At 33.8% G+C, this 25,703-nt stretch overlaps 2 protein-coding genes across 3 annotated transcripts in view; one reads left to right on the top strand and one right to left on the bottom strand.

Annotated features, from left to right (window-relative positions):
* The window catches only part of LOC132704172 (TOX high mobility group box family member 4-like), a 428,384-nt gene that overhangs the window by 330,191 nt on the left and 72,490 nt on the right, over positions 1-25,703 (bottom strand). The gene's annotated exons all lie outside the window — the stretch shown is intronic.
* LOC132703174 (uncharacterized) lies at positions 8,027-9,426 on the top strand. Its single transcript, XM_060672304.1, has 3 exons — positions 8,027-8,041; positions 8,281-8,744; positions 8,817-9,426. Exons 1-3 carry the CDS (start codon positions 8,027-8,029, stop codon positions 9,424-9,426), a joined length of 1,089 nt encoding a protein of 362 aa, XP_060528287.1.

The following is a 25,703-nucleotide window of genomic DNA, read 5'->3' as shown; positions in this document are numbered from 1 at the left end:
GTTGATGATACATTGGTTTTACATGTTATTACCGACCGAAACCTGAACGATTTGCATACAACGCGTTTAAAATAATATGGATAGGTGCATATTTCAAATATGTGACCATATTTACGATTCGGTGTTACCTTCTGTTCTGACATCTAATGGTGATTCTACACACACAAATTGTGTTATCTTGATTGGATATATGTAGTATTGGGACTGGTCAGTTGACCACTTCTTAATTGACTAGTCAAATTCGATCAAAATATTTTAAATAACGATTGTAGAGTGTTATCTATCATTTTTTAATAATAATATGAATTTTATAATAAATTAGCATGTGTTTGTGACGTCCAATTTACCTATGACCATATATCCACTCGATTTAGTTCTTAGAACGACGCAATGGCGACATAAAGCAGAATATAAATAAATATAAATTTAATTTTTTTTAAAGTATTTCGATCACTCGACTGGTCATTTGACCGGTCAAATCCACAACCCTAGATATACGACTATAGATGCCAGATTTTTTAATTTATCATAATTACTAAAGATATTTCATATATATTCATTTATATTCCAATTTGAAGTTATTGGTCGGAATAATTTAGAAATACTCCGGGCCCTAAACATGAAACGCAACATTATAGTTAGAACGTGAAGTAACTAAATTACAAAGTTAAAAACTTTCTAGCTCCAAAATATATTTTTTTTTAAATTAAATAAAATACGCATAACACCAACTTTAGAATAAGACTAGTTTTTGCCCTTAATATTTATTTAATTAAGTTAAGTTTATTTATTAACTATAAGCCTGGTTATTACCTGTACTAGGTAATGTACGAAATACTTACCAATATTTTAAGCGATCTAAATAGTCCAGTATTTTACTTAAGAATTCTAAAATCAAAACCCAATATTTAAGTTGCAATAAATAATTCAGGTTGTGACACTCGGCTATTCTTTTTAAACGACACTAAACGCGCGGGAATGATCTGACGTCAAACCGCTGCTTTTCGATCGATACGGCGACATGTTATAGTGTTATTTTTAGGTTATAGGGTGAGAATTATATTATTTACGTTTATTTCTGGTTTGTGTAAAGATATGTTTGTATTTAATCTACGCTAGTTTGTATTTGTGCTTCGTGTGCTTTACATGATAATAATGGAAGGAATACGGTGCAACTCGTAAAACGCCAGATAAACTTTTTATTCGTCCACCAGAAAATAGAAGCCGTTGTTTTTATTAACATTATGTCCAGTTGCCACTTTAGCCTTAACCGTCGAAATAAAGAACACTTAAAGCTATCAATGCCAATAGACTTTAAAATCAATAGTTATTGTTACTTTTCAAAGCAATGCACCGAAACAATCAACATTTTTTTTCTACTGCAACACCAGTAACTACAATGCTTTGGTCCAATACTCAATCCAATATATGATTTCCCCATCTGTGGATTGATGTTACAATAATGCTTTCCGACATCTGAAATAGCCTTTTCGTTTACTTTATGTTACTCGTTAACGCCTTTACGCAAACTCATTTTTCGCATGTGAGAGTGTCCTTCAAACGTTTTGCTTTGCACTGAATAAGCTACCATCAACTTTCTAATTCTATACTAACTGCATCAATGATTACTTTTATCCCTCGAGATAAAGTTTTCTTGAAAGCAAAGAAAAAAAAGGAATTTTTGGTGCAAGGTACCAGGAAAACGATTTCTCCTCTGACAAATACGACAAATACAATTGTTATTAAAAACGATGTTAAAATAAGAAACGAGCCCGCATTGATAATAAATCAAACCTCACGACTTGCGGCCGTTATAAAGAACGCCACGCAACCCTGTAATTATTAAAGTTAAAATGGGGCCGAAAGTCACAGTAACTTCAATGTTATCATGCAACGAGCCAAAAAATAAATTGAGGAAATATTTATTTGAAAATAATATAAGCGACTATGGTTTAACAGCGTCGCAAGCCCTTAAAATTCAAATTCGTTAATTACAGAGGAGAGTTTTTATTTAAACAAGCTGCTTTCTAATTTTTTTTTTACTCCCTACTCTAAAATGGCCAAGGTGTTACTTGAGGATGTCTTTACAAAATGGGAGCTAATTTTTCCAAGAAACTTCCACAGGCTACTATAATACTTGTTACAAAACTTCTGGATTCCTCCTGCGTCGGTTTTTGCTGACGTTTCGCCAATCATCCTGTTGGCTTCTTCAGAGCTTGACTCAAATAGTTTCAGCCAACAAGATGATTGGCGAAACGTCAGTAAGTTCTACTCAGCAAAAACCGACGCAGCAGGAATCCAGAAGTTTTGGAAAAAGTAAAATGCAAGCAACTTTGGGAGTTTCCAGTGCTTTTGTCACGGATTTCGGAAGCATCAGATAATTTGACGTGTGTAATTGCCAAAATCAACGCAAAAACTCTTGGTCTAAGAAAAGTATAGGACGCAACATGTTTATACTCCTTCAGACTCTCGTTTATTAAACAGTCACTTCCCTCGTGCCAAAACAAACTCATGACTAATGTATAACTTAAGCATAATATTCTATTTACATAGTGGAATCTGAAAAAAATTAACATTTCACATTATTATTATTATTATTATTCGGTTTTACTTCCGTCATAAAATAGTGAAGGGGTATGAGACTTTACATTTATGACCGAAATTTTGGTCACAAAAGCTTGATTTTTTAAATATGACCAATCCATCCATCCATTTATATACTTTTATCCGATTGAAAAGGAACTTTGTAAATTTCATCAGACAGCGTGACGTAAAAAAAGAAACAAACACGGGTTTAAAACCGAACCGGCATTGAAATATGTTCAGGAAATAATTTCCATCCAAATCGAAATATATCTTTAGACAGGTTGGTAATTAATCATTCCCGTTAAAAGTTTTAGATTTGTTGACGTCATTATTCTCACCCTTTCACGGTTCTGTCCATTAACGAAATTAATTATAGGGAATTCGGCACTGTTGGAGCGAGTCAAGGAGAAAAAAAAGCAGCCAGAGAATGTATATAAAAAATACATGTATGTATAACTTTAGCTTTGGAATCAATAATAGGTAAAGGAGCCTGGGTTTCGGTATGGTCAATACGTAATTGGTTTTTTGGTTCACGCAATTACAAAAATAAGGTCTGCTGGGTAGATTCTTCCAAGAATATCACAAATGCCAATTCTAGTAAAACGTCTGCTTCCTGTCGTTTCCGGCGTCATAACCGCATTTATCGATTAAATTCTAAAATTTCTCAGGGTGTTCAATTTATCTATTGCCCTGTCATTTCTTAGTTTCCAGTTTCTTGCAGCATTTATCCTGTATTTTTTTTAATGTTATTATGATAATTATTATTATTATTATTATTATTATTATTATTATTATTATTATTATTGTTATTATTATTCAAACGGGTTTCTCATTGTAGTTCAACAAATTTCAAAATTCGGAAACTTCAAACCCTCGAAAAATTTTTGGATAACCCCTGTATATGGGTCTTTTAGGCTGCAATAACTAAAAAAAACTAGGTTAAGTAATAGTTCCACTCTACAATTTAAGACTTTTCACTTTACATATATTAACATACTACTTAAAAAATATTTAGTTTTGGTATTTCTGGAAATAAATTTGACATTTTTTAGCAAAAGAATTCACATAGTAAGGGCAGGGAGTCTAGGTAGTTGCCTTCAATCTACTGCAACGACAGCGCTACAACACAATCATCGTCAATCAGCTCCACTTTCGGTTATCAGTACATCTGTAGACTCACGTAGAAAAGACTGCGTTATTCAATAAATCAAGATGAAATTTTCATGGATATTTATTGGAATGGAAACGTTTAACCATGTTCTATCTGTCTGCTCCCTTTACAGATATTTGCGTTCAGTCGATTAGAACCGTCTGGACAGTTTCAGGGTTATTTATTAGTAATCCAACTTTGAATATACCTAAGAAAACTGGTAATGCCGTAATAAATATTTTCCGGTTAAGTGCATTCCTCTGAGGCAAATAATATTACTTATTGCGTGTGGACCAATAGTAATACCGAGTAATGTGAACCAAAGTTAGATGCAAGCGGATTTGCAAGTTTTATAAATTTGGCTGATTTTACTAAATATAATGATTGAATACCATGCCGTGTAGGCATTATTTTTTAGAATGGAGGAAGCTGCAATTTTCAGAGGTACGATAATCACACACAAGCTAACGAATAATAACATCAATTAAGAAATTAAGCAGAAATTCTTATAGAAAGCAATATATTCTACTCAAAAAATAAAAGTAAAGCATATCTTGGCAATTTTTTATTGGTGATAATTAGCAATTTGTTATAATCTGAAGATTGTAATTTTTTAAATGGTCAGTTACAACAAATTTGAGGTGATGTGGAGTGAATAATTGCCATTAATACATTGCACAAACTTAATTTGTCATTCCTCGATATCTGACTTATTATAGTATAGATAGACGGGAAGTGCAAAATGTTTATTGTGCCTAATAAGTAACACATACATATTTTCTGTTGTTATTAAGAGGTTTAATTTACGTTGACTATTACATAAATTGACTTATTGTCTTTTTATAATATAGAAAAAGCAGAGGCGTCGCACTTTTTTATTCCAAAAAATTTAAGTCCGTTACTCATGTATCTAAGTTCTTAAGATAACAATTATTTGTGTATAGCCTGGATCACCGTTCTAGAAAGATCAATAAAAATTAGTAGGTGTTTCTAATTTTAAAAGAAGTGCTTTTATTCTTAGAATGGCGTAAATAGACCAAATTAATTTTTGGAAACAGCTGCCAAAGTTTTGTTCGTAGCTTAATTCATTTTCCAAAAGAATAGGAAGGAAATCGAGCGTTTTAATCTACGCATTGAATCAAGTAAAATTCCTTGCGTTCCTTGGGATTTAATTAAACCCTTACCTTACTACCGAATACCAATTCATAATCACCCCGTATGAAACCAATTGCCGTAAAGCAAAACACCTACTTGCTATAATGAATATTTAATAATAAACGCCAATGGGGAATAAATTAAACGTTAACTCCCATAATATACTCCGCATTTTCTGTATCGAGATCGCGTTCACTACCAAAAAACAATAACAAAATGTAAATCTCCATCGACTTCTCGTTTATCTCGTCCCCTCTCTAATGTTGTTTTAGGTAAATATTTTATTTAATTACGATTCTATTAAAAACACATCCCTGATTTATACACGAAACACTTGCGCAATCAGAATTTAATTTTCCTATAAATTAAATTTTAATAGTTTCCGCCGCCCGTAGACGATTTTTGCGATTTTTTTTAATCGAACGCACGGTAATTTAATTAGTGTTTTCAAAAACGATATTTCATAAAACGTGACGAGGTATTTATTTATAGTTTAATTGTTAGGTATTTCTAGCATATTTTTACAAAATAAATTGTTCAAGTATAGGCTACTTGCAATTGAACGTGTTACATATATGTATAGCTTTTTGTTTTTCCATAGTTTTTATAATTTAATCGAATTTGCAATTGAAATAGCTGTAAGTTTTAATTATTATAATTTGTTTGGCACATTTTTTTCGGAGGACAGGACCAGGAACAAAGAAATCAATTACCAAAAATTTGCCAACTAAAATATAGGCTGACAGGGTTCACTATAAATACAGTATCTCCGTCATGTTTTTGTTAGATGCCAATATCCTGTCATAATTCCTACCAACCTCGAGTGTCCTCAGTTTTCGCAGACTCCCCAGGTCGGTATCACAACGTCTCAATAATAAACTTACTTTACTTTAAAGTCGGCGAATGTCATTCTTTGGAAAAAAAAAAGAAGTTTTGTGTCAGTCTCAATTCGGCTTTTGGAGAGCATTATCAACTACCAAGGCAGTAACTAATGTTTTGCAGGATGTGCTAGGGGTGTCGGAAGTGGCGAACACAGCGTTTCATCCCTGCGCGATCTTTTGAAATGATTTATTAATAGAAAACATTTTAGATATGATGGAAGGATAGCTCCTCTAAACTTGATACAATCATACCTCTCAACCGGACTCAACGTTGCGTTGCACAAGTAAATACAGGAATTATTCAAGGTTCTATTTTGGGGCTGTACTTGTTTATCATTCTTATTAATGATGGATACCTCTATACGGGTGCGGCTGTATACCACAGGAAAAATCATATTGTAAAACTTTAGTTGATTTTAGAAAGATTTCCCATAGCAATGTAGTGAAGGTTCGAGAGCGATTAACGGCTAACAGAGTTCTTTTTTATACAATAAAGACCCAAGCCTTTATCATTTCAATGGATAATCGCTTTTGCCCACAAAAAAATGTATTGCCTATTTACAATACTTTTTACAAAACTTCTGAATTCTTCCTGCGTCGGTTTTAGCTGAGTCCAGCTCGCTAACGTTTCGTCAATCATTCTATTGGCTTCTTCAGGCTTGACTGAAACTAGCTCGCACTTTACTCTGTAACTACTTATATATTATCAAAGATGTTATGCTTTCACGGCCAGAAACTACATTACTAAATATTTCCGGGCTTTTGAGCCGTGGTCCCGAGATTAAACTCGACGTTTCGTCTACAACTGCGGTAGACATTTTCAAGAGCGGCGATGCGGTAACGGTCGAAGTGTTCTTCCGTACTGCTCTCCGATGACTGGTTGGTTGACTGGAAGATCTGCCGTATTTAAGCGCGCTGTAGTGGGCGTGACCTCGGTGGCGGGCTTGGGTTGAGCTTGGCTGGGTAAACACGTTGTTTTGTTGATGACCTGAGTCCATGTTTTACTGATATTGAGACCTTCTTCTTTTCTATTGAAATTATTTTGATGTTTTTGAATTTCAATAGCTTCTCTGATAAGACGTGGATAAAAATGTGGTGTTTTGTCCAGTACCTGCGTGTCTTTGGACATGATACGATGGTCACCTTTGTAAAAAGCATGTTCTGCCACTGCTGATTTTTCCGTGTGTCCAAGCCGGCAGTTCCTTTTATGTTCCTTTAGCCTAGTTTCAATGCTTCTCTTTGTGGTACCTATATATACCGAGCCACAGGAACACGGAATGCGGTATATCCCTGGTGAAGAAAAGGCGTCCCTTGTATCCTTGGCAGACCTGAGGCTTTGTCTGATTGTAGTCGTTGGTTTAAAGATGACCCGAACGTTGTGTCGTTCTAAATGTTTACCGATCCTGTCTGTGACGTTCTTAATAAAAGGAAATGATACATTCCCTTGAGGTTCCTTTGTCGTATCTCTTGTCTTAGATCTTCTATTTTTCATAGCTTTTTGTATTTCAGAGGTGGTATATCCGTTATTTTTCAGGGAATCGGTCAAGTGATTAATCTCTTCACGTAGGTACTTGGGTTCGCTAATCCGATTAGCCCTTGTCATTAAGGTTTTTATTACCCCCATTTTCTGTCTCGGATGGTGATTAGATAATTTGTTCAGGTAACGTTCCGTGTGAGTGGGTTTTCGATAAACTTTATGACCCAATTTTCCATTTGGTCGCCTTTCTACCTGCACATCTAAGAATGCCAACCTGCCGTCCTTTTCTGTCTCCATGGTAAATTTTATTTTATTGTTAATGGAATTGAGATGCGCCAAGAAGATTTGAAGCTCCTTTTCGCCGTGGCTCCATATTACAAATGTGTCGTCCACGTAGCGGAACCAACACTTGGGCTTCTTTTGGGCAGTATTTAATGCCTGCTGTTCAAACTTTTCCATGAAAAAATTTGCTATGACCGGGCTTAATGGGCTTCCCATGGCTACACCGTCAACTTGTTCATAAAACTCCTTGTTCCATTGGAAATAAGTGGTGGTTAAGCAGTGTCGGAAAAGTTCTGTGACATCGTTCCGAAAACGTGCAGATATTAAATCCAAAGTCTCTTTGACTGGCACCATAGTGAACAAAGAAACAACATCGAAGCTCACTAATATGTCTTTGGGTGACAATGTGATGTTTTTGATCTTCTGTATAAACTGAGTCGAGTCCTTGATGTGTGATGCTGTCCTCCCTATGAGTGGTTCAAGGAGTTTGGTTAGATGCTTGGCGAGATGGTAAGTCGGGGAACCTATAGCGCTAACTATGGGTCTCAAGGGTACTGCCTCTTTATGGATTTTTGGCAATCCGTATAATCTTGGTGGTAATGCCTCCGAATTGCTTAGTTTTCGCTGGATTTCTGGTTCGATAGATGACTTCTTGATTAACGTATTTGTTTTCTTTAGGATGAGGTTGGTTGGGTCCTGTTGCAACTTTTTGTATGTTTTGGGGTCTAGCACCGATTTTCTTTTCGTAGTCTACGGTATTTAAGTCAAGTGAATCTCCCAGCACTGATTTGTCAAGGACTGTGGTAAACCTGTCTCAGCGGAAATTATCAGCAGAAGAAACGAGCATCCTCTCGAAAGGCGGGAACTTCGCAATCACACCGGACTCTGTACCATTTGAAGACATCATTGCAAACATCGAATCAGGAATTCGTAACCTGCAAGCAGATGTCGCAGAGGAAATTCGCACAGAAAGTGCCAGAATTTTACGCCGGGCGAAGCCACCGAAGAGTAATGTCTCATCGAAGGAAAAGAGAGCAATTAGAGACCTCAATAAAGACATAAGCGTTATAGTCCTTGCAGCTGACAAGGGGAACGCGACTGTAGTACTAAATACCGTAGACTACGAAAAGAAAATCGGTGATCTGCTAGACCCCAAAACATACAAAAAGTTGCAACAGGACCCAACCAACCGCATCCTAAAGAAAACAAATACGTTAATCAAGAAGTCATCTATCGAACCATAAATCCAGCGAAAACTAAGCAATTCGGAGGCATTACCACCAAGATTATACGGATTGCCAAAAATCCATAAAGAGGCAGTACCCTTGAGACCCATAGTTAGCGCTATAGGTTCCCCGACTTACCATCTCGTCAAGCATCTAACCAAACTCCTTGAACCACTCATAGGGAGGACAGCATCACACATCAAGGACTCGACTCAGTTTATACAGAAGATCAAAAACATCACATTGTCACCCAAAGACATATTAGTGAGCTTCGATGTTGTTTCTTTGTTCACTATGGTGCCAGTCAAAGAGACTTTGGATTTAATATCTGCGCGTTTTCGGAACGATGTCACAGAACTTTTCCGACACTGCTTAACCACCACTTATTTCCAATGGAACAAGGAGTTTTATGAACAAGTTGACGGTGTAGCCATGGGAAGCCCATTAAGCCCGGTCATAGCAAATTTTTTCATAGAAAAGTTTGAACAGCAGGCATTAAATACTGCCCAAAAGAAGCCCAAGTGTTGGTTCCGCTACGTGGACGACACATTTGTAATATGGAGCCACGGCGAAAAGGAGCTTCAAATCTTCTTGGCGCATCTCAATTCCATTAACAATAAAATAAAATTTACCATGGAGACAGAAAAGGACGGCAGGTTGGCATTCTAAGATGTGCAGGTAGAAAGGCGACCAAATGGAAAATTGGGTCATAAAGTTTATCGAAAACCCACTCACACGGAACGTTACCTGAACAAATTATCTAATCACCATCCGAGACAGAAAATGGGGGTAATAAAAACCTTAACGACAAGGGCTAATCGGATTAGCGAACCCAAGTACCTACGTGAAGAGATTAATCACTTGACCGATTCCCTGAAAAATAACGGATATACCACCTCTGAAATACAAAAAGCTATGAAAAATAGAAGATCTAAGACAAGAGATACGACAAAGGAACCTCAAGGGAATGTATCATTTCCTTTTATTAAGAACGTCACAGACAGGATCGGTAAACATTTAGAACGACACAACGTTCGGGTCATCTTTAAACCAACGACTACAATCAGACAAAGCCTCAGGTCTGCCAAGGATACAAGGGACGCCTTTTCTTCACCAGGGATATACCGCATTCCGTGTTCCTGTGGCTCGGTATATATAGGTACCACAAAGAGAAGCATTGAAACTAGGCTAAAGGAACATAAAAGGAACTGCCGGCTTGGACACACGGAAAAATCAGCAGTGGCAGAACATGCTTTTTACAAAGGTGACCATCGTATCATGTCCAAAGACACGCAGGTACTGGACAAAACACCACATTTTTATCCACGTCTTATCAGAGAAGCTATTGAAATTCAAAAACATCAAAATAATTTCAATAGAAAAGAAGAAGGTCTCAATATCAGTAAAACATGGACTCAGGTCATCAACAAAACAACGTGTTTACCCAGACAAGCTCAACCCAAGCCCGCCACCGAGGTCACGCCCACTACAGCGCGCTTAAATACGGCAGATCTTCCAGTCAACCAACCAGTCATCGGAGAGCAGTACGGAAGAACACTTCGACCGTTACCGCATCGCCGCTCTTGAAAATGTCTACCGCAGTTGTAGACGAAACGTCGAGTTTAATCTCGGGACCACGGCTCAAAAGCCCGGAAATATTTAGTAATGTACTTATATATTGTTTGAGAGGGGCGGAGCTAAATGAGGGGCATAAACACGGTCTCCAATAAACACCTGTCACCAACATGGGAATCAGTCATCAACGGTGCCCCTCATTTAGCTCGGCCCCCCTAAAACAATATATAAGCAGTTACTGAGTAAAATGAGAGCCAGTTTCAGTCAAGCTCTGAAGAAGCCAACAGGATGATTGGCGATACGTTAGCAAGGTCCACTCAGCTAACCAATGTAATATTTCAGCGAAGGAGATTTTTAGTGGGTAGGTGCAACCGTATCCCACACGAGTCTTCGAGGTACCATAATGTTTTCGTAAATTATAGATGTATGATGTATAAAAGTGAATACTTTTATACATCATACATCTACAATTTACGAAAACATTATGGTACATCGAAGACTCGTGTGGGATACGGTTGCATGGATGTCCTTTCTCATATTTCTTGTCAGTATCCCACGTCCTGCAATTTTAGCTTGTAAGCTTGTAGCTAGTAATTTTAGATGTAGAGGCTCATATTCCACGAGCACCTCCATCGGGTTATAATTTAGTCGGTCACTATTAAATAGGCCAGCTGACCTAATATTACACCTATTCGTGTTATATTGTTATATCAACAAAAGTGTTATTGAAAGCTAAGAGCAAAATGAAATGTAAGGATTGATCCCCGTTGTGCGTGTACCTAACGTTTCTATTAATAATTCGTAAAAATTTTACGATTCGGACGTAAAACCGTGAGGTATATACCGTCAATAATAAGGTTGTTTCTGAATTAAATTCGAACAGGGCGGCTATATACGTTTACAGTGTTGCTCTCGTAAAAATCGGCACTTCAATATCATACTCTCCACGAAATTTTATTAATATGTATCTTTTCGAGCGTAAAAATCGTTCCCGTGGGAAATAAAGGTTTTTTTATTCCAGGAGTTTCCGGTCCGCTGAAAATGTAATGAAATCTTCATCCACGGGGTGTCCGGAATGAACCGTTATGGTAGTATACCATAGAGGCTAGATTTCTAATATAAGATTGTATAAGGTGGCCCGTTCAAAAGGGGCCTATACCTTATCTCGAAACCTACAGGGATTACAAAAAAAATTATATACAAAAACTGGTTCTATTAAAATGAACTATATTTTTTTATTTTCTTAATCGTCACTTTTCTATATACAGAATTTATATTTATATTTTTTTATTGCATTTTTGGACACTCCATTCAAAGACAAATTCGGCGATATATATGAATATCGGTCTGTGGTGGGCCGTTTCGAACTTATTAGCGATCATCGTCAGAAATCGGGCTATGTTTAAACCATCTTTTTAAACTTTTTTCATCTATTATTTTTACGAAAATAATACTTTTCTTTAGGCAATGATGAAATCTGAAATATTTTCTTAAAATACGCGGTGTTGCCACGTTTCGTAAAATGATACTTTTCTCAATTTTCTTAAATTAGACACGCTTTAATAGCAATTTCAATTATATAACATAGTACGGGTCTCTGACTTGCCGTCTTGGCTTAATTGGCAATTATTTTCCAATAATACATAAACTCTTTTACATTCATAATTTAAGAATCTTGTAAATAAGATATTTAAGTGGAAAAAAACTTTTAAAAAATATTCATATTCTTAATGATACATATGTCTTTAAAAAATAAATAAAAAGCTACCTGTTGAAAGTTGAATATTATTTCGACATTTTTGACATAATCATTGCAGCAGCTTTGAAAACAATAGTAGTTCTCTGTTGTGGTAATACACTAGTTTCTATTTATTTCGCATTTGCATTTTTGTTGAGTCTATTTTGTATAATGTATACAAAGGAGGAAAAAGTTGACCTATTACAATGTTACATCGCCAATAACAAGTCCGTCTCTTGCTCTTAGACAGTATAGAGCCAAATTTTCCCATAGGCGATTGCCAGGAAAAAAAAGCCAAAATAAACCAGCAGTTTCGAAAAAATGGCAGTGTTTTAGTGAAAGAAAATAGGAGCCCAATGGTTTTGGAAGAAAATATACAGCTAGATATTCTTCTGCATTTTGAAAATACTCAAGAGACCTCCACCCGCCTGGCCGCTTCAGATATAGACTGATAAGACGAACAACACTACAAACATTTCAACAACTTCAACAATTTAAGACTCGAATTTTGCAATATAAAGATAGATATGCATTTTTTAGATACCATATTTGAAAATATAATTCGGACGGATGAATCAATATTTACAACGTCTGAGGTGTTATTTAATAGAAAAAATACGCATTATTGGAGTTCAGAAAATAAAAAATGTGTTTTTGAAGTAAAAATTAAAATATTTATATTAAAAAAATCTGTGTGTAGTTACAAAATATTATCAGATGAGAAAAAAGTACTGAAGTTTTAAAATCAGATGGCTCTTTACAGGCATAAAAGTAAGAAGTAAAAAGTGTATTCACAGTTGTATTAATCTACGCATTATGATTTTTATTTCCCTGTCGAATTCAAACCTGATATTTTATGTTTTACGTACAACTTGCTTAATTGCTGACATTACTGATTTTCGTATGTAGTTTCAGAGATATCAAAGTTTTCCGATTTCTGATTTCGCATTGGATTAAGCGTCTTTATTTAAAACGAATAATCACACACCTTAGTGTAATAGAACTGTTGAAGTGAAACTAAGGTGAGATCTAAATTTCAGGGAGGTTTGTCAACATTTCGTTTTCCCATAGGTAATTGTAAAAGACACAATTTTGTCAAGAAATTCTTAAAGACATCCTATGCATAGAGATAAAACAATTGGGTAGTTTACCCATCTGATTATCTGACTTTTTACGAAAAAACTGAATGTTACTGTTAGAGGAAGGGAATATGAAAAGTAAGTGTAAGTTATCAGTAATGAGTGTTCCACAACATTATCCAATCACGCTGTTCTTCAATTTTAATTTTTTGCCCTATAAAATTTTCTAGCACTGAACAAAATGAAACTGATTTTATTAAACCAAATTCACTGCTGGTGTAGTGAACTGAACTTTTAAAAACAATAATTCTGGGAAACAATCAGTGAACTGCGAAATGAAAATTAATTTCACTTGCAGTGACAAAACAAATTATAATCAGCAACTTTGTAACACAATCGACACATCGATTGGCTTGTCAAAACAAACTCTTCCGCCGTCATAATCAGTCACAAACATATTTTTTAATTCAATTATGAAATAAAAACCAATTACGGGATTTTATTTTACATCGTCATCGAATCAATTTCATAACAAATTAACACCGACACGACACGGGTAGAACAAATAAAATTGGGCTCCAATTTCGTTGCGCGATTGAATAGTACCTACGAAAACATTTCGGGATAATATGACACTCATAAGAATAAGAGAAAAAGTTCACCGGGTTAAGTTTTCGTCTGCTAATAAATCACCCTGTATGCGGAAACAATTTTATTTATATTATGACAAACTGCCATATTATGATTTAAACAGATAAAAACATCTGCAAAAGCTAAGGTACATGGGTGGAATCATAAGCAAATCGACATACTATGATTTTTATTTTCCAGTTGAATTCAAACCTGACATTTTCGGTTTAATGTATAAGTTGCGTAGTTGCTAATATTACTGGATATTCGCATGAAGTTTCAGAAATATCAAAGTTTTCCTACTTCCAACTTCATTGTAGTTCATAGTTATCAAACTAACAATATAAAATATTAATTAAAATAAGTAGGAATGAAGTTTATGACAGTTTATTAAAGATCTAAAGCAGAGTGTACCTTACTTTATCAAAGCTTTAACTTCATCCATGGCAAAAAAGTCTGTATAATGTAGTCATTTGAGAGCGTAGGGCCTATGTGCCTAAAGCTTTTTGTTTTCAAGGGAAGCAAGTTTACAGTTTTTCTTTTAAATGCTTGCATTGTCTACAGTTAATTTTGTCATTTTCAAGAAAATCAGCGTTTACGACATGTCATTTCAGTATTGGAAAATATAAATTTTGCGTTGGCAGCAAAAGAAACGACTTCACCTTAAAAATATAATAATAATAATATATAAAATATTGACTAAGGCAAACGAGGGTAGTAATCGTGGAGCCCTCTAAGCACCAGGACAACCGCCACTTGTAGGAATCCTGGCAGGATACCGCCTTCTAAAAAGGCACCTCCATATCATTTGCAGAGGAGGAAACTAACTAGCTGCAAACCACTAGGGAGCAGCCGATTAGTATTAAAGATTTAACATTTGGGAGAGTTAGCCCTTATAGATAGATACCTCTTAAGCTGCATGGCCCGTCAGTATACTTCTTACACTCTTTTTTGCAGCTTAGCTTAATTAAGTAACTAACCAAAACTAAGAATAGAATCTAAACTTGCTGAGAAGTATAGAGCATGAAACAAATTTTACCTCGACACGGGCTCTGAAAGGATCAGCTAAGCTTCAATTAACTTACGAAAGAGGAAGCCATCTTCCATAGAGCAAAAAGCTTTTTGAAACACGCACCGATAATGTCGCGTTCTGGTATACAAAACTTCCCCAATGTAATCACTATCATTCAAACATTCAAACACACAAATTTATCAAGAGATAAATAACGAGAGGCACACGGGCCAAAGCCATTTTTATAATGGCCTGTAAAAATAATTTGCATAAAGCAAAAAGCAATTTTAATTTAAAGGAATCCATTAAAATGGAAATAACAATTCAGACTGGAAATACCGCGGGTAAAAATATTGTCATTTTGTCGGTAAAATATAGCCGCCAACCGGAATAAATTCTATTTTATGAAGCAAGTACGAAAATAAAAGCGAAACAAGAAAGGGCGAATAAAAAATCCGCACACATATAAATAACTTTTTAATATCGCGGGACGCGTGAATCATTGCTCGAGCTCGGTTGCTCACTTTGGAATGCTGAATTTTTCGCTGTTTCCTGCGGCTAGACTTTTTAAACGGTTTTATGGGTCACTTTTCGATTTTATGAGATTTACCGATTATTTTCAATTTTCATTAAATAATAGTAACACGGAATCGATGGGTTTTCGTAATTTGTAACTATACTTATTAACAGGGAAAACCATCCTTAGTGTGGAGTATTTAGCTGTATTTAACCTTTGTTGGCTTCAATTTTTGTTTGCCACCTGTATTATTGGTATTCTTATACTTTACTCTATTTTAAAATTTTCATTTTACTTAATTGTGCTGTTGTACAGTGGTTCACTTAAGAATACGATATCTTTAAGAGTGCTGAAGAAGGCAATAAAATTGCTTCAACATAATAATTATTATTTTTACCAGCTGTCGCACTAAAAAGAAGAAGATGCCATGAGAAATTGCTAAAAAAAATTTGACCAGGATCTAATTAGACATGTCTTCATAATTTTCAGTATGTTACGGATTTTTTAATTTTACGGTGGCTTCTCAACTTCAATCTAACGATATAAACATTAATTAATTAATCAATTAAAATGGTTGCTGCTCGTTTGATGATAAGCAAAATAATAGCCAAAACGGAAACGCCCTAAAAGTGCTTTAATTTTGTACAGTAGAAACATTTCTTTATTTCTCAATATTAGCCACCTGCAAATTACTATAACCCGACCAGACACTTGAGCAATGTAATCCAATAAAAATTGCTGAATGAAACACTGTGTATGCGCATGCCCGAAATAAAATTTTATGAAAAATTGCCAAGTGAGAAACGGACTACCAAAACTATTTTGTCCAATCTGCTTAAACAAAATGCTCGGGGAAAGTTGAATGTTTTAATTTATATCTCCGTATCTGAATCAATGAGCTAGGTCTCCTTTATAAGAAGATTCCTTACACTATATTCTATATAAAAAGTAATAATGTGCAATTGACCCTAGGCGCTAACGAATCTTACACCATAATAAACATTTTTTCTGAAATTTGAAATGCAACAATAATGCAACGCTAATAATAAAGATAAATATTCAATAACAATAAATACATTTTCTGTCTTCCATACAGACATTTTAGGAAAAAATTCATATTAATAAATTTTACTTTTCTTCAGGCAGAATTAGACATATCCCAGGTTATAACAAAGTCCGTTCGATCGTCTAGGAGTTAAAAAGACCATTGAATCAGCGCCACCACTTTATATTACTGGATACATGCCAAAATGATAAACAAAAATTAGTCGAATAAAGTTTAGCTCCAAAAATGATATATGTATGTATTCTTGTCGCATCGTCTTGGAGGTCTGAAAATATTTTCTGCAGTCTTCTTTCGGCCACTATAGTAATATTTTTTTAAGTCTCTACGATGAATAGTTTCCGAGACATTGCTATGGTATTTGGAAATATCAGATAATCGGAACGAATCTCTTCATTGCGTGGATTTCCTACTACCAATGATGGAGAAGGAACTGACCATGAAATATAATTTTTCCGAAAAAACATACATTTTTTGTGTCGTACAGTTTTACTTTGTATATTCCTGTCCATAACTATGTCTATCTATAATCTTTGCCCAACTGTTTTGCACTCTCAATGTGTTTTTATGCTGTTTCAAAATAATTAACCGCCTTATCATGCCACCCGTATCAAGCTTCACATTTCTGAAAATTAGTTACAAAACAAACGAAAATTTGAAGCCATCGCTCTTTTTAAGGTAAAAGTAGGATAAACTGAATTTGCAGATTGAATTGACCAGCTGAGCTAAGGCAAACTTCACGAAGTATCCACATGCTTATTAATTATATTTGTGATAGAAGCTGCAAACAAATTATGAAAAACGACGTAATGGTGCATGTAGATGGAATTTGATAATATCGGAAATTAGAAAGGAACAAACAAACGTTAAAGAGATTTATACATGTATTTGTTATGCTCGGAGGTATAAATGTAGCCATACGTTTTCCGGTGCGATAATATATTTTCCGTCTATTTGAATCGGGCTTTCATTTTATTTTCATTCCGAGCTCATTTTTCTCGTATACTTTTTATATTCCGACAAGGATTTATGCCCACTGTCGGCCTCGAACCTTTTTATATTAGGATATAATATTTTTTCATCTTTCCCTGGCTCAGACACCCAAACTTTATTAAGATTTAGTAATCTCTTTCATTGTAACCTTTATTTTTTCTTTTTCCCACTTTAAATTAAATAACAAATTGATTTATGTCGACCCCGTGTTTGTTAATACGTAATTATTTACAACTGAAACGCTTTACAAGGCAATAAATAACCTTAATTTAGATTTAAATCGGTCTGGTTTTGTTTGTAGGGTACACCGACTTTCACGTTTTAAAGTTATGGTTATGTGTTGGTACCAATTGATCGATTTCGTTGTTTTGATAAATAATATTTCTTCGGTCATACCTGTAGCATTGCTATAGACGAAAGCTGAAAACTTGATTTAATTGACATATCTAACTCGCTTTTCACACTAAGAAAACTAAATAAATATTTGCTTGAGCGAAACTGACTGGTTATATAAACATAGATGTGTGGAAATAATTCCTAACTTTTTTGAAACTTTTATATTTTAATGATTTTTTGTTTCATTCAGTTGCTTTAGTTTATGGTTAGAAGATAAAGGAAATCTTATTTAATATACTCAATTGTTGCAGAATATCGCAAATATTGCGCGGTAAACTAACCAAAATCAACCAACCATGATTTCATTTACCATTTTTAGCTTCAACCAAACCGCTACCTTTGAAACAAATTACTTATTTACATTATTGTACGCTATTCTTACTATAGATCTTCAGTTTTTACTTATTTTCATGTTAAACATATTCAAAAATACAACTAAATAGTTCCGGCAATACTATTTACAAATTTTGATGAGAGAGATGAGCAGAATGCAAACCAGTTCCAGTTAAGCCCTGTCAACAGGAAGATTGACAAAACGTCAGCAAGTTCGATTCACCCAGAAGGAATCGAGAAAATCTGTAAATAGTATTACAGTAGCCCGTGGAAGTTTATTTGAAAAATTATATGAAATAATAAAAATTACATCAAATAATAACATAAAAACTTTTTTAAGCCATACTTACTTGGAAATTTCGACCGACCCTCCTAATTCTCGCTGCTACATACACGAAATTTCTCTAGTTGTAAGAGATTAGAAACGTTTTATGTGCAATAGCTTATGCTGTCCCATAACGTTATACAACTTTACGCAATAAAGTTTTCTTCACTTTAGTCACGAGTTTGATTTGGCACGAGCCGAGCGAATATATAATAAACGAGTGATTAAAAAAGTTTATCAATGAATTGCATATTATAACTTTTTCCCGAACATTCATTTTTGGGTACATTTTGACCGTCACATTCGAAGTGACTCCGACGGTGGTAAACGAAGCTAAATTATGCTATATGTATTACGCATCGACACTTTGGGCACGATGGATAAGCACATAATTGGGTATTTTAGAGTAGTGAATAGTGAATGTGATAAGAATGGTACTTCAAGGTCGTAAACTTGGAACTAAACGTAAATTTTTCCATCGCTTACAACTTTTCCTCTGTAGCGAATATTGCAGTATATATATATATATATATATATATATATATATATATATATATATATATATATACCAGGAAAGTTATTCTGATTGAGCTGCAAGCATTTGAAATTTAAAAGAAAACCCTTAATTTTTTATTTATTTATATTTTATGTTATTGAATTAGTTGTTCAAAATGTCCACGCAGTTGCTGTATACATAGTCTAGCTCGTCTTAGAAATGAAGTGGTAGTTCAGCTTCCAGATTCCAGATGTTCTCTGTTTTCAATACTTTCTACGTAAGTTTTCAGTCTTCCCCATAAAAAATAATCTAACGGATTAAGGACAGGGCTAAGGAACTGCTGAATCTCTTCCAATATACCGGTTTGTTTTGAATAAGAAATTCTGTTACTTGTCGACCGCGGCGTGCCAGCGTGTTGAATCCACATTTGTTGTCTTACATTAAAAGGAACATCATCCAGTAATATTGGAAGATCGTTTTCAATGAAACGTAAATAACGAATGGCAATTATAAACGGACCAAGGAGGAGGTTATCAATAATGCTAATGTTCATAGATAACCTATCTTGAAAATTGGATTCCCGAGTTCCCAACAAATTGAGCATCAATCGTCTTAAGTATTGGCTTCTCGTCAACAAGTTCCTGACACTGACAGTTCGTCAACAGTTTTAATATTGGAGGTGACAGCAGTACTTGCCCAAAACAAGTCCAGCTCCGGTTAAAAGTTTTTTTTTTGAAAAAAGAAAGCAAGTTGCAGGTTTGAAATTATTTGAACAATTATTTGAACATCAATTCCTTTCTGTACGAAAATACCATTGCCACCAGAGGCGAATTAATTTTTATTCTAATTACAACGATATTGTCTGGCGATATGCTCCAACCATACCTTCTATTGCATGATTAAAGGAAAAACAAATTAAGTTAAATGAATATATAAAAAGTATAAGTTAAATGTTTAAATATTATTATTAAAGTGTGATTGTCCGAATTTATTCACGTATGAAAAAATTGTGTAAATTCGTTTACCTTAGAATGGCAAGCAAATCAAAAATTAATTCGCATCTGACTCATATTGTAGGAAATTGTTTCCTGTTTTGTTGTTAAAATGAAACTAACACCACAGAGAAGTTGTTAAATAATTTATGAGTTTTGTTTGGCCAAGACGTAATCTAAAATTTTTGGCAACATTCGATGCGGAACATGAAATATTTTGTTTAGCCACCATAAATAAGAACTACGAAACCCACGGCAAAATTCTAGGAAGCTACTTGTTCGAAGAATGAACTTTCCAATTGAGCTCTTATTCACAATAAATGATTAAAATAGGCCAAATAAACTTGATTTATAAAGGAATATTGGACACAATTAAAGCAATTAAATAAATATTGACCTGTAGTTATCGTATAAATTTCAACTTTCCCGGACCAAGCAAAAAAAATAAATGCCCAGCAAAGGATCAAAATATAAACAAAAAATGAATTTTATCGATATTTTAAAAAAATAATTGAGAAATTTGTGTTGCTTTCTTTCGTTATTATACTGTTGTTTTATATTTACAATTCTGAGAAGTCCGAATTTATACCTTACATATTTTGGTCCTTCCCGTATCGAACGGTACTAAAAAGTCTATTATAGGATGTACCGGTCGACACCAGGGACGTTTTTTCAAAAATTTAAAAAAAAATAATTGGACCTAAACGGAAGGGGAGAAGGAGCGACTTTGAGGTATCTATGAATAGACCGCATTGACATCTACCTCTAAAAAATATTTTAACTTTTCTCGTTATGTGCTGTGAATGAGAATTATAATAACCCTCAAGTAAACTTCAAAAAATTAATTAATTAAAAAAAAGAAATCTTTGTTTTGTAACAAAACCAACAACTACCAAAAATAACAGCAAATGAAAGTCGAATTTTTGTGCCTTCTAGATTATCAAAACTGGCGAAATGAAAGCATTTAATTTAAAGACACCAAAAACGTTTTAGTTGTGTTCTTTGCATTAGCTGCCGTCTCGTTTTATTGGCACAACTAATATAATATCCACTTTAGAATTTCATTAAGCATTTTTGGGAATAAAAACAAATAAAGGCGAAAAGCAATTTGGTATAGAGTTACGGCGATCATTATAATACATCAAAGAAAGAGGGAATAACATAAGAGAAAACGAATAAAAGGAAAAACTTCTCGACCTTATCATCAAAGTTGGCGTATTCGTTGGATCGACTTTAGAGGAGTTTTAAAACGGACTGATTTAATTCCGAATATGATTACATCGAAAATTTAAAATTTAAAGTAAATGCGAAATATCGCCAGAACCCATATATATGTTAATACGACGAAAAATGAATATTTAAACATGTGAATATACATTTTTGGAGAGATGTTTGATTTGTGCTTCGTTATGACAGGAAATGTCGGGGGTTGAGAATGGGGACACCGATCACATTTGCTTTAATATGGAAACTTTCCAGAATTATTCGAAGAAAATCTGTTCGCTTTGTTTAGAATATATTACACCTTCAGTAAATAATTTATTCTAGGTGCCCAACAACTTAATTTCGCAAAGTTGGATTTAAAGTAAAAATAATATCGAATTTCGATTTTTTTTTAAGTTTTATCTTCAAATTTTATGATTTGATGAAATATTAATTTAATAAAATTTAAATTAATATTCAGATTCATTGCACACATTTTGAATTTGTATGTTTTCAATAAATATAATTTCTGTAAAAAAATATTTTAAATATATTTTTTGAATTCCTTTTCAAAATGTATTTAATTATATATATTTAATTGGGGCTTGCGAAAAATTTCAAATTTTGATTAATGACTGTAAGTAAACCTAATATTTTTACTGATATTTGGTATTTTGCTATAAAAATATCAATTGCATTGATCTTACAAATATGCGAAATTTACATTTGGTTGGCAAATTGTGGTTGTTGTGTTGTCATTTTTGGAAACAATAAATACAAATTTAAATTTTTATAATTTTTTTATTATTATCTTATGTGTTGCTAATTAGTGTTTTATATTTAATTTAATTTTTATTTAAATTTATCCTTTACCTAATTGCTTAGCCCCTGATAATTGACAATATTAACAAAAAGATACGGTTGGCTCAGGTTCTTAGTGAAATTTCAAAACAGCTTATTTGGTTTAGTAGATAACGTGGCCAGATAAAATTTATTAATTTTATTTTTTCTAGAGATAAACACATCTATTTAAAAAAAAGAAGAAAAAAGAAAAATTAAGTTTTTAACACAATGTCAACAAAATCTGGAAAAAGGGAAAAAATAAAAAAATCATAAAAAGTGCCAAAAATGTTCCTATTATCAAGTGCGTGTTCTGGAAGAAATTATTAAAATAGAAATGCGGAAAATGACTGTAATATAATTGGGATATTTAAAGAGACGAAACCACAAAGAAGACTTGAAAAACATAAAACATAGGGCACTCATGTTAATAGGAGTACATACAACCAAAATCTATTCGCATTTGAAATCTATTAAAAGTCAAAGGTGATAAAAATAAAAATTATACGAATATAAAAGCGATCAAAAACGAACGAATCGAACACCATTCATTTCAAGAGATAACATTTTTATTATCATCTAAATTTGGCTATTTAAAACTTTCCAAAGAATTTTTCAGCTTACTTTTAAATTTACAGTTGATATTAAAAGTTTATCCATTCATACTTAAAAGTACATTAAACGTGGAACGCATATCAGCAGAAGATTTTGGGGAATTTAATCGTATGTTCTTCGAGTGAGAAATGAATTTATTTTGATTTTCTTCTTGTTGGGTAACTTATATTTTTACATTAGTGACCGATACGTAATATTTGTTGTTTTTTTAACCTATTTATAGCGTGTTTTAATTTGAAAAATTTATTGCGGCATACTTCTAAGGCCTTCTTAAAAACTCCATCATTTCTATCTACATAAATATAAAGCAACAGATATGAAAGCTAATCTCAACAATGCAGGAGAAAACCAAAGCGAAATAATAAAATTTTGTCCCTCCTGCTTTAGCAGAGTTACGGTTGCTTCCGTCATTAATCTGACTTTACTTTCAGAGACTCATTTGCATGGCTTAATTCACAAAGTTATGGATTTATAGAGCAAGTTTCGGCACTTGTTTTATCTTTATAGTTGTTTCATCCCAAGACTGAGGACACAGTCGGGCAACATATAAGTGCCAACTAAATAAGTCGAATGGGACGCAAATCCAAGTAAATTTATCTTATTAATTGTCAAACAATATGTACCAGATTGGATCTCCTGCAAAAGGCTTTTCACATTGTCATATTCATTGTAAATGGTGATTCAATAAGGGATTCCACATTAAAATAATAAAAAAAAAACTCGGAAGAATATAAAAATATACAAACATTTTTATTTGCCATTTTAGATTAGTGCATTACAATGTATGAAAGATGATGTCATTCAAATGATCCCCGCGACTCATGTGGCACAACGTAATTCGTTTATTGAAATTTCTTATCACTTTTTGACACAATTCAGGTTTTATGCCGGCTATTTCGTGTCTAATCTCCTGTTTCAGCTCTGGAATAGTTCTTGGTTTATTTCTATACATTCTGCTATTTAGATATCCAAAAAAAAAAAGATCTAGGGGAGTAAGATCACATGATCGCGGCGGCCAACTGATATTGCCGTTACGTGAGATAATCCGGCCGGGAAACTTGCCCCGCAACAATTTCTCTGGATGTGTGACAAGTAGCTCCATCCTGTTGGAACCACAAATCTACAATGTCCATACCTTCCAACTGCTCCCAGAAAAAATCAGATATCATGTTTCGATAGCGAACACCATTAACCGTAACAGCGTTCTCCGCATTATAGTCGAAAAAAAAAGGGCCAATTATTCCTCCGCACCAAACCGTCACTTTTTGAGGATGCATTGCTTTTTGAACAATCTCTCTTGGATTTTCTAATCCCCAAATACGAGCATTGTGTTTGTTTACAAAGCCACCAACGTGAAAATGTGCCTCATCGCTAAAGATGATTTTCGTTGAAAAATGAACCCCTTTGTGTTCTCGTATCCATTCTGCAAACACGTGGCGCTGTTGATGATCTCGAGGTTTTAACTCCTGAGTTATTTGGACTTTATATGGGTGCAGATGCAAGTCTTTTGTTAAAATTCGCTGTGTGGTTGAATACGTAAGGCCCATCGATGCGAATCGATGTGTTTGGATCTTCGGCTACACTGTTGCGAATAAGGGCAATATTTTGATCTGACCGCCCTGCACGAGCACGTTGAGGGACTTTGGGGTTAGTTACAGATCCAGTTTGCTCAAATTTTTGAACCACATTCCAAATTGTCATCTCAGAAGCGTTAGGAATACCAACCAACTACTTTTTTTAGATATATCATGTTTGCAATAAAAATGGGTGTATACCTCTTCTGATTCTAGTGACTGCAGTAACAGTGAAAATATTCTCTACGCATTCAAATATTAATGATACTTAATTGTTTTGTTAACATTCAGTACCTCTGAATGTTAACAATTAAGTATTATTAATATGTATTATGTTTTTTTGATTATGATTGAAAAATAAGCAAATAAAATCGTGCTATTAATAAATTTTTATAAAATCAAGATTTGAAACATTATTTACAATGCGAGTAAGAATTGTTTAGAGGTTTATAATATTGGTATATTGATCGCAGCGCGCACTCCCATGAAGATCATCAGTTCATAACCAAACTAACTATAAATGTCTCTCGTTAATAGCCTCACGCCATATATAGCTGCTACTGTTAAAATGAACTGTGAACGTCATTTTTGACAGAACGAAACGCGCGTGTAGAACGTCTTACAAGTTGTATCGTAGTTGTGGCTGCAAACTAGATAATAAGGATATATAAAATATAATTCATTTCACGTGTCCTCAATTATGTTTTCTTATCTAACAAATACCAAAATTTAAAAAAAACTGACACAAAATTATGAGTCTATCAAATTTAAATATGGCGGTCATTCATCAACTGTTTTTAGAGTTGGAATAATCATTAAATTTGTCAAAAAAAAAGTGAAACTTAGTTACAGGAAAAAATACACCTAAAACTGCTCCTTTTCAGTCTTAAAGAGTAGTCCAAATGTTTTATTAAAACATTATCGAGTTTTTCAATTAAAGTCTGACTACTAACCAAAATTTAGCAAAAATTGGAATCTCAAATTCATCCGCAAGACTATAAGATATATGAAATATATCTAGAATTTTCTGGGAAATAGCAATAGGCCACGGAATAGCAACTTTTTCAATGGCAATGCGATTGTATGGTTAATGTTTAAAAAAGAGTCGGTTAAATGGGATAAAAGTTGTCTATTTAGATGTATAGTCCTCCGAAGCCACCATTTTCCAAAAAAATTATCGGAATTCTTATTTTAAGGACTGGGTGTCTCAAGTTTCACCACTCTTCAAATTTTAAATGGCCCCGTAGTCTTGTGCATTCTTAGATTATTTATTTTATAATCATGATGAACTCATTTCCATTATGTAAATTGTAAATCGGAAATAAATGTACAAGGAAAGAAAATCTTGTTTTTCAAAAATATTTCTTAGATAATTTAATGTTGGTAGTTTCAAAGAATTCAACATTATATAAATACTAACTTCATCTTATTGGTTCCAATGTTACCCATACATACTCATTGAAAAAATCACCACTATATACGACATCTGTTCAAAAAATAAGGTTATTTTTAAGTTTTATCAAAAAGTATTTATCTATTCATCAAAATTAATGCTGTCCCCTTGA

This window comes from Cylas formicarius, unplaced genomic scaffold (genome assembly GCF_029955315.1).
Source record: "Cylas formicarius isolate icCylForm1 unplaced genomic scaffold, icCylForm1.1 PGA_scaffold_6__28_contigs__length_40554024, whole genome shotgun sequence".
Classification (NCBI taxonomy): Eukaryota; Metazoa; Arthropoda; class Insecta; order Coleoptera; family Brentidae; genus Cylas; species Cylas formicarius.
Note: the sequence above shows the minus strand (reverse complement) of the source record. Positions and strands in the feature narration are given on the sequence as shown.

Excerpts from the sequence above, each read along its gene's own strand:
- LOC132703174 (XM_060672304.1), top strand. Across the intron at positions 8,745-8,816 it reads ATCCTAAAGAAAACAAATAC|ATTATACGGATTGCCAAAAA; the intron begins GTTAATCAAGAA and ends ATTACCACCAAG.